A 15,229-nucleotide genomic window follows, 5' to 3' on the forward strand; every position below is an offset into this window, starting at 1 on the left:
TCTACAGTCCCACTCCGGGCTGCTCTCCCCAGCCCCGCAGTGAGTCCGAGCTCTGCTGTCCTGACTTTCCCTTTCAGCTTCTGCAGCTATGATGCTCTTGTGAGCCTCCACTGCCTCATCCCACTTCTTCATGTACTCATTTAGCTCTTGAAAGGATTTTCGTCCGGTTCCCCTCAGATCCGCTGGCCATCTAGGGCCCCCAGGATCCCCTCCTGGGTCCCCTGCTGTGTGCATCGGGGTGCTCCACTCTCTGGGTATCGGCATCTGACTTGGGGAATTGATCGTATCGTTCCTCCTTGCCGTCCCTGCTCTTTCTCTGTCCTTCCGTACCCGTTCTTCCCCTCTTGCTCTCTCTGGGTCATATATCGATACTATAGGACCTATGGTAACAGGTACCTGTAGTGCAGCTGGTAATCCGTAGGATGTGGCGCACTCCGTTTCCGGCGCTCTTTGTACCACAAACCTCCCGACTACCTGTTGCACCTGACTAGGCTGGGACAGCTCTTTCTTTGCCTCTGGATCCCACTCTGAACTGGGAAGCGGTCTATGCTCTCCTGCATTGCCCCCCTTTTCTCCTTCACTATGCTCGACCTCTCCCCCTGCTCTATTATACGGGGGTGGCCTGTCTGTCAGTAATCTGTTTATCAGGCTGTCCTCTGTTTCGCTCTCATCATCTTCTTCTAGGGGGCTTTTATTTACGGGCACCTCTAACACTGGGTACAGTTTATTTACTTCCATGTTATGCACTCTCCATCTTTTAGCATCCGCATCCCACCTGGCATCCTGCACTGCCCTTACCGATCGTTTCACCCTTTCTTGTCGTCTGTTCATATTCTTTTCATGCGCTGCCCTAATCCATGCATCAAGAGCTTCAAACTGGGTCGGTCTAGGCAAGGGTCTCATTGAGGTCATGACTGATTTTAATCGATGTAACACCTCTAATCTGAACGTCCCGTACTTCGGGAACGTCAGTTCCTCATTTCCTTCCGTAATCTTACTCCACTCTGATATCCAAAGGATCGTATGCAACCCAACATTCACTGCCATGTAACGAGCTGGCGTACCCTCCGGCGGGGCTTCTTCCCCCTCATACGATCCCCGCTTCTCTTTTTTGAACACCGCTCTCAGCCATTTAAAACACTTCATAATTATACGCACAATATCCAGCCTCGCTACTCTGTTTACTTCCTGATGACAATCCACCAATCCTGTCGCGGCTTTGCTAACTTGGCCTATCGCAGCGCGGTCTTTCTCCGGTCGGCCAATCACGTCGCGACACTTTCTGACGTCTTTGCTAGCTGGCCTATCACAGCGCGGTCTTTCTCCTGTCGGCCAATCACGTCGCGACACTTCCTGACGTCACTTTTCTCCGCTTCGCAGCAGCACCCCTCCTTTCTCAACTCGTCTCCCGGTCATGCATGCGTCCCATTCATACACCGAAAAATGACTACTTCCGACCAAGCGGTCACTTCCCTCGACTGTACGTCCACAGTCTATATGTAATTGTCAACACAACTGACGAAATGTCTATCGTCTCTCTGATAGGTTGCTTACACACACACAGTAACCTCCGACCAGCGTCCGTTACTCACGCACTCACTCTTACGTTCCCCCTATCTCGGTCTTTCGGGTGATCAATGGTACCTCATGACCCCCTTCACACTATTTGACAATTACTCTGGGTGTCCGATACACCCGAACCACTTAAGCTCTCCTTGAACTTAAGATTTTCACCGGTTGCGCGCGCTCACAACCTGTTCCACAGTCACTCTACAGACATTCAACTCCGCCAGACATTACAACATAGATACAATACAAAAACACCGCAATCTAACACGCATGACCCTTTATACTCACTCTCGACCGATACTGCTGCTTTTTCTGTCTCACGTCATCCGGATCTTCTTCAGCGGGCGGTTCTTCCGATCATCGATTTCTAGGGGCCTTGGGGTAAGCTAACCTGGCCTAGGTCACCGTCCTCAAGAAGGCAACCATCCTCTATAGCTACCAACTGGAAGGGCGAGATTTTGATCGATACCTTAGCACTATTGATCCAAACCTCGATCTGGTCGACTGAACCTTTGTTGCCTGTCTTTGAGGAAGAAAGTGCCTCTCTCCCCTGCTAGTTCTCCCAATAAAGGACCCCACTCCAAAAGATCACAGACAACTTCTAGCTTTCAAAAGTTTATTGTAAAGATATGATAAGCTGCAAATACAGGCATCTCAGAATGAGATTCACGAGATACACAGGTCCAACTACATACATGTGCTCTCTGAAAGCCCTCAGACGAGCAACGGAAATTACTAACACAAGTTCTAAGAATAATAAAGCTATCAGCATTGACGCATATCTCTCCTTCATTTAAGTTGGAGGAAAACACACAGGTTAGGCTGTCCCTACCCTGCTCTAGATGGTATCCCTACTTAACCAAATCCCAACCTAACAAAGGTGTCAGCAGTGAATGACCCCCAAGGGAAGTCACTCACTCTAAGTCTCTTGATGAAAACCTATAGTTCTCCAGTCATGACCCCTCTCTGCCTACCCATCAGCTCTCTAAAGGGTCCTCAGGCATCTGCTCTAACTCCACCCAGGGGTGCTGTCCCTAATACAAAACAGTCAACAACATTTGAGACGCCCCTCATGAGACGCCCCTCACGTGGTGTAGTTTCTGGCTTTTTCCATGCTGCTTTGTATTGGGCCTCATATGTTGGAGTTGACCTTGCTTCTCAGACTCTTCTCCGGCCCGCTGATACCCCTTAAACATTCCAGAACCCTCCTCCATGTCTGGGCCGTCTACTGAACAGACCTCTATTCATTCATTTATAATTGGATTCCCCCTTTTCTCTTGCAGACAGACATCTGCAGCCAAGAACCCAACTCTCATAGACTTCCAAAAAGGTTTCGCAACATTTCTCGGCCCAGACATGTACGTGTAAATCAATGTTAAAACATTTCAGGCCTACAATATTTCTCATAATGATTATAGCATTCAACTTCTTCATTAATTAAAGCATGTTAATACTCTTATTCTATTATTCAGTAAACACATCTATAAATCATGGCCCATAAATGCAATGGCCAAAACATTATTTCAATCTATGTCGTGAAAAGAAACACCTTCCCCTTCCCTTCTAGCTCTGGCCCTGAGGCCTACCACATTCTGCGTTTAACCACATGCCATCTTACATTTTAGCAGCTACACGACATGGATTCAGGAATAATCACATCTAATAAAATCATATAGTGTCACACATTTCTGTATTAGTTCCACTTCTACTTAAATCTCTACATTAGCTATACATTCAGAATATAATTGCAGATACTACTAGCACTCATGGCATTTCTCCTCATGATTTGTGCTTACTACAGGTAAGTGTGATGTACTCATACATTTAGGTCAGTTGCGCTCTCTCAGTAGTGCACTGTCAATTTACAGACAGCAGTTCTTCTAATAAAATGATGAGTACATTCACACAGGCATGCAGTTTTACTGAAAAACTATACAGCGCACAAATGAAAATGTGTGGAAATTGGGTCTCAGAAATTATTTTTGTTATGTTGCCCATTACTAAGTGATGCATTTGGATCCTAATAAAATCTTCGTTTACTTCACACTTCAGAATCAGAAAAAAGTGCCTAATTTGTGCTTTCTTAACTATTTAATTTAAAATGTACGTACAGTTCACTAATAGGTATTTAGATGTCGTTTAGTGATAGAAGAAACACCAACCTACAGCCTTTCATTTCACACTGGCAAGAATGTCACATAGTTCACTTGACAAAATCCTCACACTTTTCAGTAAACAAAAAAAAGTAAACACCGGTCTCCATGTTAAAAGAATAAGCAGAAATTTGTCAAAAGACTTAGTCAGACATTTGAACTCTGTCCTTGAATGTGCACAGCATGTGTGACAAGATAAAAACCTAATTTATTGCGCTTTCATCTTCGGAACACCAGCATGGTTATTGTAGGAATGCTGCAGCGCCCCCCTACTCCCAGCACCTATGCTAGTTGTTGCCCTCTCAGGGCTCAAGGTGCTGTTTTGATTGGTCCCCCTTCCACCTCCGTGCCCCGGTGCATTGCCCTGGCTGCACCACTAGTAGGAACGCCCCTGGGTAATGTATATGTAAATCTCTGCTTAGCATAGGGTGCTAAGCAGTTATTTTGCTGCTTCTGTCATTGCATCCAGATATATAATACAACAAGTAACATTGAAATGCTCACTCTAACCGGTCCAGGATGCTTGTTTCTGGTCCAGGGAGGACCTGGCTTGGCAGTTCGGGATTGACTGTTCCCATGAGGCACAGGGTCAAGACTGATTTGCATATGGCTGGGTCTAAGCTGCGGTGGCGTGGTGAGCAAAAGGACAATGGATTTAACCCAGATCTCTTGACTAGAGGTGACTGTTTGATTAATTCAGCATTCTGTCCATTTGTTTGCATAGCACTCTATAAAGTGGCCACTTGGCAACAAGCTCTGCGCCTTTTAAATGTCCAAAATAAATGAATGCCGTAGTGCATCAGGAGATTGTACCCGAAATACAGCTAGGAGACGCGCCATAAAAAGTTGCCTTGTGATGTAATCTTACTTAGCTATATGCTTCTTTTTAAATTCATCATAAACACAATGTAAAATGCACATTATCATTTTCATGCATTTTCTTTGGTTTCCATTCTATTCTTCGGTATTGATGGTCCCAAATATTCACATATATTTCTCAGTCTGTTATTAGTCCTTATTTTCTTAAATTGTACCAAGCACGCACGTGGAGCCTTGCTACCTTCTCTTCTCTAACCACGTACAATCTGGAATTTCAGGATTTCTGCGAGCAAAAACGATTTCGTAGGGTATTTTCTTTCCAGATGAAGTAATCATGTTGCTTCTTTGTAAAAACATCCTGGTTTTTTATCTCATTGAAATGTGTATAATTATGCTAACGCGCTCTACATTTATATTTATTCCCCAGTCATTTCACTATTTATTTACACAAAGAGTTCCCGGTTGTTGCAACTAAAATATACCTCTCATCGCTATATCAACACGTATTTTGGAGCGCTGCCTGTTCTCTAGTTTCATGTTGATAAGGGGGGTAGCTGGCAGCCCTTCAGACGGGCACTGTCAGCTTTTTAGGTCGAGCCTGTCCCATTCCGCAGGAATGGATAGGATCGAATTCATGTCGGCAAAATCCTCTTCAAACTAAGGGGTTTCAGCCCGGCGTTTTCTTGCAGTTCACGTGAACATGCACGAGCATTCACAGCCAGGGCTTCTCCTCCCCTAGCAGCACTCCTCCCACACCAGCAACTCCCCCCTCCCACACCAGCACCTCCCCTCTCTCTCCCCGCAAACACAGCCTTGCCGTAGCAGCACTCCTCCCACACCAGCACCTCCCCCCTCCCACACCAGCACCTCCCCTCTCTCTCCCCGCAAACACAGCCTTCCTTTCATTTCTCCTCCCCCTCCCCAGCCAGCTTCCCCCAGGCCGTGTTCCCTCAGATATGCTATTGCATATCGTTTGCTATCTCTTGTATTTTGTTGCTCTTGATACTTGCACAACTGTCACTATTGTCTCATGTAACGTAACGTTTGCTTTTGTAACATGCCCACTTGTAATTTTGGCTTCATGTATCTAAAAACGCCTCCCTTGCGCTCCTTTCTCCCTCTCTCCCGCTGCCTAGTCCTCCCACCCCCTCCCTCTCCAGCGCGCGCTCCACTCGCATCTGCCTGCTGCTCCCCCGCCCACCCCCCCCACTCCCCCAACCAGCAATTCACACACAGCAACGCCACTCACACACGCAACGCAACTCATCCACGCAACCCCACTCATCGACGCAACCCCACTCATCGACGCAACGCCACTCACACACGCAATGCCACTGACACATGCAACGCCACTCACACACGCAACGCCACTCACACACGCAACGCCACTCACTCACGCAACGCCACTCACTCACGCAACGCCACTCACTCATGCAACGCCACTCACACACACAACGCCACTCACACACGCAACGCCACTCACACACGCAACGCCACTCACACACGCAACGCCACTCACACACGCAACACCACTCACACATGCAACACCACTCACACACGCAACGCCACTCACACACGCAACGCCACTCACACACGCAACGCCACTCACACACGCAACGCCACTCACACACGCAACGCCACTCACACACGCAACGCTACTCACACACGCAACGCCACTCACACACGCAACGCCACTCACACACGCAACTCATCCACGCAACCCCACTCATCCACGCAACCCCACTCATCCACGCAACCCCACTCACACATGCAACGCCACTCACACACGCAACGCCACTCACACACGCAACGCCACTCACACACGCAACGCCACTCACACACGCAACGCCACTCACACACGCAACGCCACTCACACACGCACCGCCACTCACACACGCACCGCCACTCACACACGCAACGCCACTCACACACGCAACGCCACTCACCCACGCAACGCAACTCACCCACGCAACCCCACTCACCCACGCAACCCCACTCACCCACGCAACCCCACTCACCCACGCAACCCCACTCACCCACGCAACCCCACTCACCCACGCAACCCCACTCACCCACGCAACCCCACTCACCCACGCAACGCCACTCACACACGCAACGCCACTCACACACGCAACTCATCCACGCAACCCCACTCATTCACGCAACCCCACTCATCGACTAAACACCACTCACACACGCAACGCCACTCACACACGCAATGCCACTCACACACGCAACGCCACTCACACACGCAACGCAACTCACCCACCCACGCAACCCCACTCACACACGCAACGCCACTCACACACGCAACGCCACTCACACACGCAACGCCACTCACACACGCAATGCCACTCACACACGCAATGCCACTCACACACGCAATGCCACTCACACACGCAACGCCACTCACACACGCAACGCCACTCACACACGCAACGCCACTCATCATATTGTGCTGCAAAACTAAATACTTATAAGGTCCCACAAGCGAGACCTATTGGCAATGCCAATGCTTGTTATATTAAGAACCCTGAGGGTGAGGGCAAAGATGAGGAGCTCGCTCGGGACCAGTCTCAGCACCTGCTTTCTAGAAGCACCAGTGATGAGCACCCGCGAGACCCGGCCCACATAAAGCCCTGTAAAGCCTCTTTTATGCGTTTGGTATCCATACTCCCAGCACTTGTCTTGGCCCTCGATCAGCAACAGTTTATAGCTTGAAAAGTACCGACGGGCTTTCGGGGCACTGTCCCAAAGAGCAAAGACTCAGCCTTGCACTTCTGGGTTTGCTGTTTGGGGCTTCAATCCTATTTCCCAAGCTGTCCAATAACCTTGCATGATAGGCGCTCGCGTGGTGGCTGCCTACGGCCAGCGCCATTTTCGGTGTGTGTAAAACCAAGAAGCTGGTAAGGTGCCTCCTGGAAGTCGCCAGCTCATGTGGCCCTGCTCTCCCGTCCCAGTGACTTGGTGGCTATGTGGGGGTATGGGGCTAGGGTCCAGATGTAGGAAGGGTATTACCGGTCGGTAACGGACGAAATTAACAAATTTTGGCCGTTACTGGCCGGTAATAGGCTTTTCTGATGTAGGGGGCGAAATTAACGATTCGGTAATTTACCGAATCGATAATTTAAGGAATCGGTAAATTAACGATTTCTTAAATACCGATTCGGTAAATTACCGAATGCCTAATGTAGGGAGCACTTAAATGAGTGCTTATCCCATGTTAGGATTCGTTATTTACCACCAACTACAAGTTGGTGGTAAATAACGAAAACACCCCAAAAGACAATTTTATGCAAATTGCTTCAGTGCCATGTTGCAGACATACATGCTCTTAGGGTAAGTTATGTCTGCAACATGTGCACCCATACAAAATTGAGGGGTGCAACAGGGTGTCAAAGTGACACCCTGCCACCTTTCAATGTTTTCCCCCTTTTACCGAATTGGTATTTACCCATCGGTAAATACCGAATCTTAACGATTCGGTAATTTTTACCGAATGATTTGCTACATAGCATTTACCGATTCGAAAATACAGAATCTGTAAAATTCGGTATTTTCGAATCGGTAAATGCTATTTACCTACATCTGGCCCTAAGTCTTTAAAGTGCACTGAATACGTCCTGTGAGGGAGAGGCGGGGGGGGGGGTGTTGCTACCCCCTCCAGTGTGATTGAATCTCGCCATGGTTGTGATTTTGGGAGGTTGCTGATGCAAGTTGGGCACCAGGCCTTCGTCTCCTGGATCCGACACCTGTTTGGTCCCTGGGCACCCTGAAGTTTTGTTATTTCGTCACGATGAGGTGTAATGTGATCAATATGTCTGTAAATATAAACCTGGGTTAATCATTGCACAATTCAAATGATATTTTGTTTTAATTAAAATGGCTACTTCCTTAACACGCGCCGCCGCCATTAGTCGAGTCTTGACGAGCGATTCCTTGTGCTCCTGCCTTTCAGTGATGTGACCAAGACCACACGATGGCTTCACCCGAGGACTTTGGGCGCCGTGCAGAGCGGGCACTACACCGGCAGAGGTAAGAGGATGCTGTGGGGGGAATAAAGGGGGAGGGAGCGAGGGAGCGAGGGTGCGAGAGTTTGAGATGCTCTGGAGACATGTGCCTGGTGGCAGTACTGGAATAGCAGGGGGCTCCCGTGAGGTTTGGGGTACGTCAGCAGCGCTGTGCGCGAGAACGAGGGAGTGCAGAGGGCTCGAGTTCACCAGTTTCAGGAGTCAGTGAGGTTTAAGGGCAGGGCCATGCGCTGGCCCTTACGCTGGGTTAACAGGCATTGATTGGTGCCAGCCAGAAGTAAGTAAGTGTGTGTGTGTGCGTGTGTGTGTTAGTGTGTGTGTGTGTGTGTTAGTGTGTGTGTGTGTGTGTGTGTGTTAGGTGTGTGTGTGTGTGAGTGTGTGTGTTGGTGTTAGTTATGCCAGCAGGTGCTGCCGGTAAGGACGGAGATGCGCTGCCAGAGCTGTGCTCTTGTCCTGGCAATGCAGTTGCAGTGTGGTTAGAGGCACTGCCGAGGACGGGTGACGTGCTTTGAGAGAGCTGTGCACTGTGCTGGTACTGGACCAGCAGGGGCCAGGGCATTCTGCAGGTCAGGACTGAGGTGTATTGTCAGGGCATGCCCAGCGCTGGAATGATGGGGGCCGCTGGTGGCCATTACAGTGCACTGGCAGGCTGTGCTGTATGCCCAGCACTGGGACAGTGAGGCATGATGGCATTGGCGCGGTTCACCAGCTGTGCCCACGAGGTGGATTGAGGTACCTCTGCCGAGCTCTCAGTTGGGTCGAGCACTGTAAAAAAGGACGCACAGAGGGGCGCGTTGTAATTTCATAACGGGTAGGCATTAATTTTACAGTTGTTAAGAGTCCCATTGCAGTGGAGGTTTGAATGTTTCACGGGCAAGCAGACTCCCTGCCCAGCTGCCCTCCTGAAGAAAGCTTGAGCATAGAGGGGGGATAGCTGCCCTGAGTCGTGCCCACTGTTCAATGGGTAGGAAGAGTGGGCATTCAATCAGTCTGATACGCCAGCTGACATCTGATAGGGAGGACGACACTTGGCATGGTGCCCACCTGTAGAACAAACTGCGTCATCCATTTGACCACAGTCCTGCCCGTTACCCCGAGCCCATGAGGCAATGCATGCCCGGGCCCAGCCGGGCCAGGGACAGCAGAGCAGCCCGTGTCCTCCATCTTACCAAACCTTTCCATGGCCTTCTACTTGCTTTCTGTGCCTGTTGTGTCAAGGCGAGGGAAAGCAAATGTAGCAATAACAGAACTGGTCATGGTAACATACTTCACTGTAAAGATCCCTATACACCAGACTCTCCTCCCGCATGTTCTGATCCTACAGTAAGGAACCAAGGCCCCTTCGAGTCCTTGGAGATGTGTCTCCCCGCCCTTGAGTTTGTCTTTGCCCTCAACCTTGACAGGCCTTGATGGAACAGCCTGAGGCGTGTGCACCGGATTGTCCTTGGAGGCTGCTGTTTATCTCAGACTTTGGAAGGCCATAATGGGCTGGTCCGAACCATAGCCCAGCACTTGGTCTGCCGGGGTGGGCACAGAGACACGCCTCTGCTCAGTACTTCTCCAAGAGAGGACCTCGTCATCATCACTCAGAGCCACGCCTGGAACTGCTGCGGAACGCTACAGGTGCATGCACCTGGGCTGCAGCAAGAAGGCCATGGCCTCCATCATAGCTGTTATATAAGGGTAGCACAAAGCAGCCTCCACACTGTCCTCTCTTGGACAGTATGGTGTCAATCAGTGCTTCATTTGGAAAGGGCTCTCGTCGGAAGGCCACTGCAGCGTGTACCACACCTTGCCTTTGCCATGCTGCTAAAAATCGGAACACCACAACTAATAACTCTCACAGTCCTACAAGTGTGATAATGCAGACTATTGCAGGCCTCCAAAGTTATCAGATTGTCAGGTAATAGTCATTTTTAATGTATATTGAATGAAAAATTGACTGTTGTGGTTATCTCTACATTTGCCAGACACCACCATCATGTGTCAGACAGTCACAAGCGCCAATGTTGATAGTTCAGTGCGGAGCACTGGAAATCACTGGCTCAAACTAAGCACTGGTAGTCATGCTACTTTACCCAGCTTTGCCTCTTATGTATCTTAACCAGGTCTTGTTTTTCTAAGTAAAAAGCCCACTGAATGATGTCCCACACTTCAGCTCACAGAAGTCAACCTGTTAGAGGATAACATATGCTCAGCTTTAGCAGCAATGCACCTCAGAGAAAGTGAATGGAAGTGCAGTGCTCAATAATGTGGCATTGACATAATGCATGTAAAAACATAATGAACTTCAATGTCCACACTTAGTTTAGGCAAAGTTGAAAGATCACATTTTAAGAAAAAGATGACAAAAATCAAGCAAAACGCAATAAGGGGGACATGTAACACTACTGCTAAGGGCAAGCCTTGGTCCAACAACTAAATGTTTCTCACCAAGAATAAGAGTCACCCACATGTTCTTGTGAATGAAACTAGCTGGCCCTCCAGTAGTTTTTTGGAGATGTGTATCGCAGAAAGGCTTCTTAAATAGAGAGAGATCAGCTCAGGTTGTTCCTGTTCCTTGCCCGTCCTGCCTTCTGTGTACTGCTCCTGGTTGCAGCTACCCATTAGGCTCATTCGCCTTCTAGACAGTCCTAAAAGCCATTATTCTACTGCCTCGCTAATCATGGGAAAGCAATGGATGAATGCACTGATTATATAGCAAACATTAAAACTGCATTCTTAAATCCAATAAAAAATGTGTGGGTTTTGAAATGAAATCCCAAGCTTCCACCATCAAAGGGGTAGACGTTTATGCTGTTAATTTACTTTCTGAAATATGTATTTACAGTGCAGGCCCTGGCATATTACGTGACTAACACAGTTTTGCACTAGGAGCACCATATATCATGTTTCCAAGTCCATAGTGAGGTGGAGTTACCCAGCGACGTGTAGAAGTAGAAATCAGCCAGGAGTGAGGTGCATTGGCAGAGCTGTGGGTGGAATGCGTGCAGGCTGCAGATCAGGGTTGAGGTACTTTGGAGGAGTAGAGTGTGTGTGTGCCCAGATCTGCAATATCACGGCAGCACCAGGTTGGCACTGAGTTGTGCGCGGGCCTCTCTGGTGGAAACGCAGATACTACTTGCGCCGGGGGGAGGGGTGACGCATCTCTTCCTGGCCGGTTTCTCTGGCTGCGCCCACCCCTTCCCCACTGCTCTCTGTGCACCTGCCTGTATTTTTCGCCTTTTAAAACGTGTCTCTGTTGTTCTCTCTTCCCTCTGTTTGTGCCTCAGATCTGCCATTGGGCTGGGAGATGGATTCCACCCCGGAGGGGGCTGTCTACTATATCAAGTAAGTGCAGAGGGTCCTCGTGCTTTGTGGCGCGGGCCTGTGGCTCTGGGTGGAAGGAGTGAATGGGTGCGCGCGGCCCGAGGCATGGGCGGCGTCTGCTCTGCAGATGAGACGGTGCCTGGTGTCACTCGCCATGTGATCCCCTGTGATTGTTGAAATGTAAAGGGAGCCAGTGTTTGCAGTGCAAGTGCACCCTGTGCCTCCCCCAGGCGGTGGTAAGAGCCTGTTTGCAAAGAAGGTGCTACCTGTGCATTCCATTGGAGGGCATGGGTGTGTGTGTGTCTGGGGGAGGGCAGGAGAGGGGTTCACGTGACTGGGCCCTGTCTGTCTTCAGCAGCACCGCGAGTGCTTTGCATATAGACTCTGATTCTATGGCTGCAATGCATGATCAGCCTGGACATTAGCAGGATGAAAGGATGGGGCACGTGAATGGGGCCATAACTGATCCAGTTTTCTGAGGGTGCATTTTTCCAGATTAAACGTGGTGTATTTTTCCCTCCAAAAACGAACTGGAAATAAACACCTGTTTGATGGAAATTCTTCAAGGACACACGTGTATTACCATTTACCATGGTATTTTGCAATCCAAGATTACTGAGTTCCATGGTGACAGTATTTTCAGGTGTTTAATTGCTGCCCAGGGAGCATCACGACTTCCGCAATGAGGAGCAAAGCATGTGCCTGTGATGCCTGACGAGAAGTCCAATGGGAATCACTCAAATATCATTATTTTTATTTTGTCAGTGGAACAGGCTTTAGAAAAGGAAATAGAATTGCATCAAATACTCGATTGTTGGGTTTAATCCCTTATTGGATGGAGAACGAAGAAATGCAGCCCCGCCTAGCACAACTCTTTGATGTTTCCTTACTTTCACGGAGGTCATGGGACTTTACCATCTACAGTTCAGCATGGTTAAAGTCACTAATAGTGGCAGCAGGAGGGCTTTTTCAGAGGGGCTTCAAACTAAGGTTGCATAGCCAGGTTGCTCGGTGCTTTTAGATGCCCTGTGGCTCTTGGCAATAGATGATCCTAAGGACAACAGCCAGTGGCTAGAAACTCCAAAGTGGCCTATTGTTGTGGGAGGTTTTTTAATGTCCCCTGGATAACTGATATGCACTAGCCTGTATCCTGGGGCTTTGGGTCTTTTTTCAGCATTCTGTGGTTACACATAGGCAAGCTGTTGATGTAAGGTCAACTGGAAAGAACTCCAGCCTAATAACTTGGACCCATTGGTTGCATAAAAAAAAATAACTTTTGATAGTCGGTCAATAATGGGTGAATGTCCACCAGGCCTTCGATTAGCAGGACAGGCGACAAGTGTTGATATGAATAGGATAATTCAGTAGAGGAGATTAAAGGTATTTTGTAGTGGTGAAGGGAAGAGCAAGCCAGCCAGGCACAGTCACTGTTTACTGCTGTTCACTTCATTGTTGGTAGGTCTTGTTAGGAATGGGATTTTTGGTAGGCTAGGGCATGTGCCAAAGCCAGGCAGAAACCACCACTGTAGTGAGGATAAGGGAGTTACACTCCTAAAATAACCCCTGCACACCTCCTTGGTAGCTTGACACGAGCAGTCAGGCTTATCTTAGAGGCATTGTGTAAAGAATTTGCACATAACCAACAGTAATACAGTGTAAGCACTACAAAAGGACACCACACCAGTTTAGAAAAATATCCAATTTTTTTATATACTTAAGACAAGATCCAAAATGATAAAAATCCACAATACAGTGCTTAAATATCTTCAGTTATCAAAATATGCTTGAAAAACAGTTCCTTGATGTCGATAGCTCTGTCCGGGGCTATCACGACGTCGTGAACAAATAAATCCAAACTGTTCTGGCTGGTCGTGGGCCAGCTACGATGTCGGGAAGACCCGCAAACAGTACAATTTTAGAAATGCAGGGAGTCGGCGACCTCTCATTGATCTTCCGAAAGCTCCGCGTCGGTTCCGGAGGTCGGTGCAGGAGGCATTGGGGCCCTCAAAGTCACATATGTTGCAGATCAAACTCCTCTCTGTTGAAGTCAGGAGCGCTGGCGTCGGTAAGTGTTGGGTGCTGCGGTGCGAAGTGCAGCGGTGCGCCTTGCGGTGTCCTCAGGTCACGGTGCAAGCAGCGGCTGTGTGGTGGCATCGGATGATGTTGTCGGTGGGAACAGGGTCACGGTGAGAAGTGAATGCAGTGCTCGTCGCGATGCTGGCAGGTCGTGGTGCAAGCAGCGGCGTCATTGCTGAAGCACTGTTGTCGGCTGATGAACGGGAGTCGATGGTGCCGGCATCGGTAGGACATGGCTTGGGTGCAGGACGAGGGCGGTGCGTCTTGTAACTTTATGAGCGGTGCCCTCAAACCACAGTGCAAGCAGCGGCATAGATTTTGTCGTGGAGCTGTGTCGCCGGGGATACCAAGTCATCATTGTGAAGCGAGGCTGTGCGGAGTGTGGTGCCCACAGGTCTTGTACAAGCAGCGGCTCGGTGGCGGCATCAGCAGGTGTTGTCAGTGAGGCCAGGGTGGCGGTGCGGCGTTGCCCTCTGCGGTGCCTTTAGGACACGGAGTCGGCAGCGTCGTCATCGGGTTGCTTCTTCTGTTGCAGCACAAAACACACAGTGCTGAGGAAGAGCTTGAAGTCTTTGCTGTTCCTGAGACTTTTTGAACAGTGGGCAAGCTCTACCTCAAGCCCTTGGAGAAACTCACAAAAGTAGATTGCAGAAAGTTCAGTCTTGTCCTTTCACTGTCCAAGACAGAAGCAGCTACTGGATAATGACTACCTTGGCAACTGTGACGGAGAGGGAGATAGCCATGACACCAGGGTTTTGTGTGTTGCACTCGTTTCTGCACACTGCTAAGACCAAACTCACCAGCAAGTTCATTGATCTGGGGTTGGTCCTGGCAAAAAGGGAATTTACTACCCATTGGAAGGCGAAAAAGGGGCCTACTCTTACGCGCTGGCGCAGAGAGTTTTCGAACTGGGCAGAAAGTGAAGGGAACTGCAGACTATGCCTGGCCAGGCGCAATAGGAGTGAGAAATCAATGGAAATGGCTCGGGCGTGGGTGGTGCTCGTGGAACTGGTTAAGTACCCGATTGAAGATGGGGAGGGAGTGCCCCGTGAGATGGAGGGCGCATGGCCTGATTGAAGCAGCTGGCACTTGATAGAGGAAGGGCATGATGGGTCTGGAGAGGGCCTGGCAAGGACTCTCCCCCAGTATTCCCGGACCACCCTAGGTTGAGATCTGCGAGGCAGGGTACTGATGGGCGATGCAAATGTTCTAGGTGACTGCCTGAGTATTCTAATCGCCAACGGAAGCCCCGGGGGGGGTAGATGGGGTGGG

At 49.4% G+C, this 15,229-nt stretch overlaps 1 protein-coding gene across 3 annotated transcripts in view; it reads left to right on the top strand.

Moving 5' to 3' along the window:
• Positions 1 to 15,229, top strand: part of PLEKHA6 (pleckstrin homology domain containing A6) — a 687,077-nt gene that overhangs the window by 174,518 nt on the left and 497,330 nt on the right. For all 3 annotated transcript variants that reach the window (XM_078644647.1, XM_078644649.1, XM_078644650.1), the window contains exons 2-3: positions 8,500 to 8,576; positions 11,845 to 11,902. In XM_078644647.1, coding sequence (XP_078500773.1) covers positions 8,500 to 8,576; positions 11,845 to 11,902 — 135 coding nt within the window. The remainder of the gene's footprint in view (positions 1 to 8,499; positions 8,577 to 11,844; positions 11,903 to 15,229) is intronic.

Source organism: Lissotriton helveticus, chromosome 5_1, assembly GCF_964261635.1.
Source record: "Lissotriton helveticus chromosome 5_1, aLisHel1.1, whole genome shotgun sequence".
In the NCBI taxonomy this organism is placed as follows: Eukaryota; Metazoa; Chordata; class Amphibia; order Caudata; family Salamandridae; genus Lissotriton; species Lissotriton helveticus.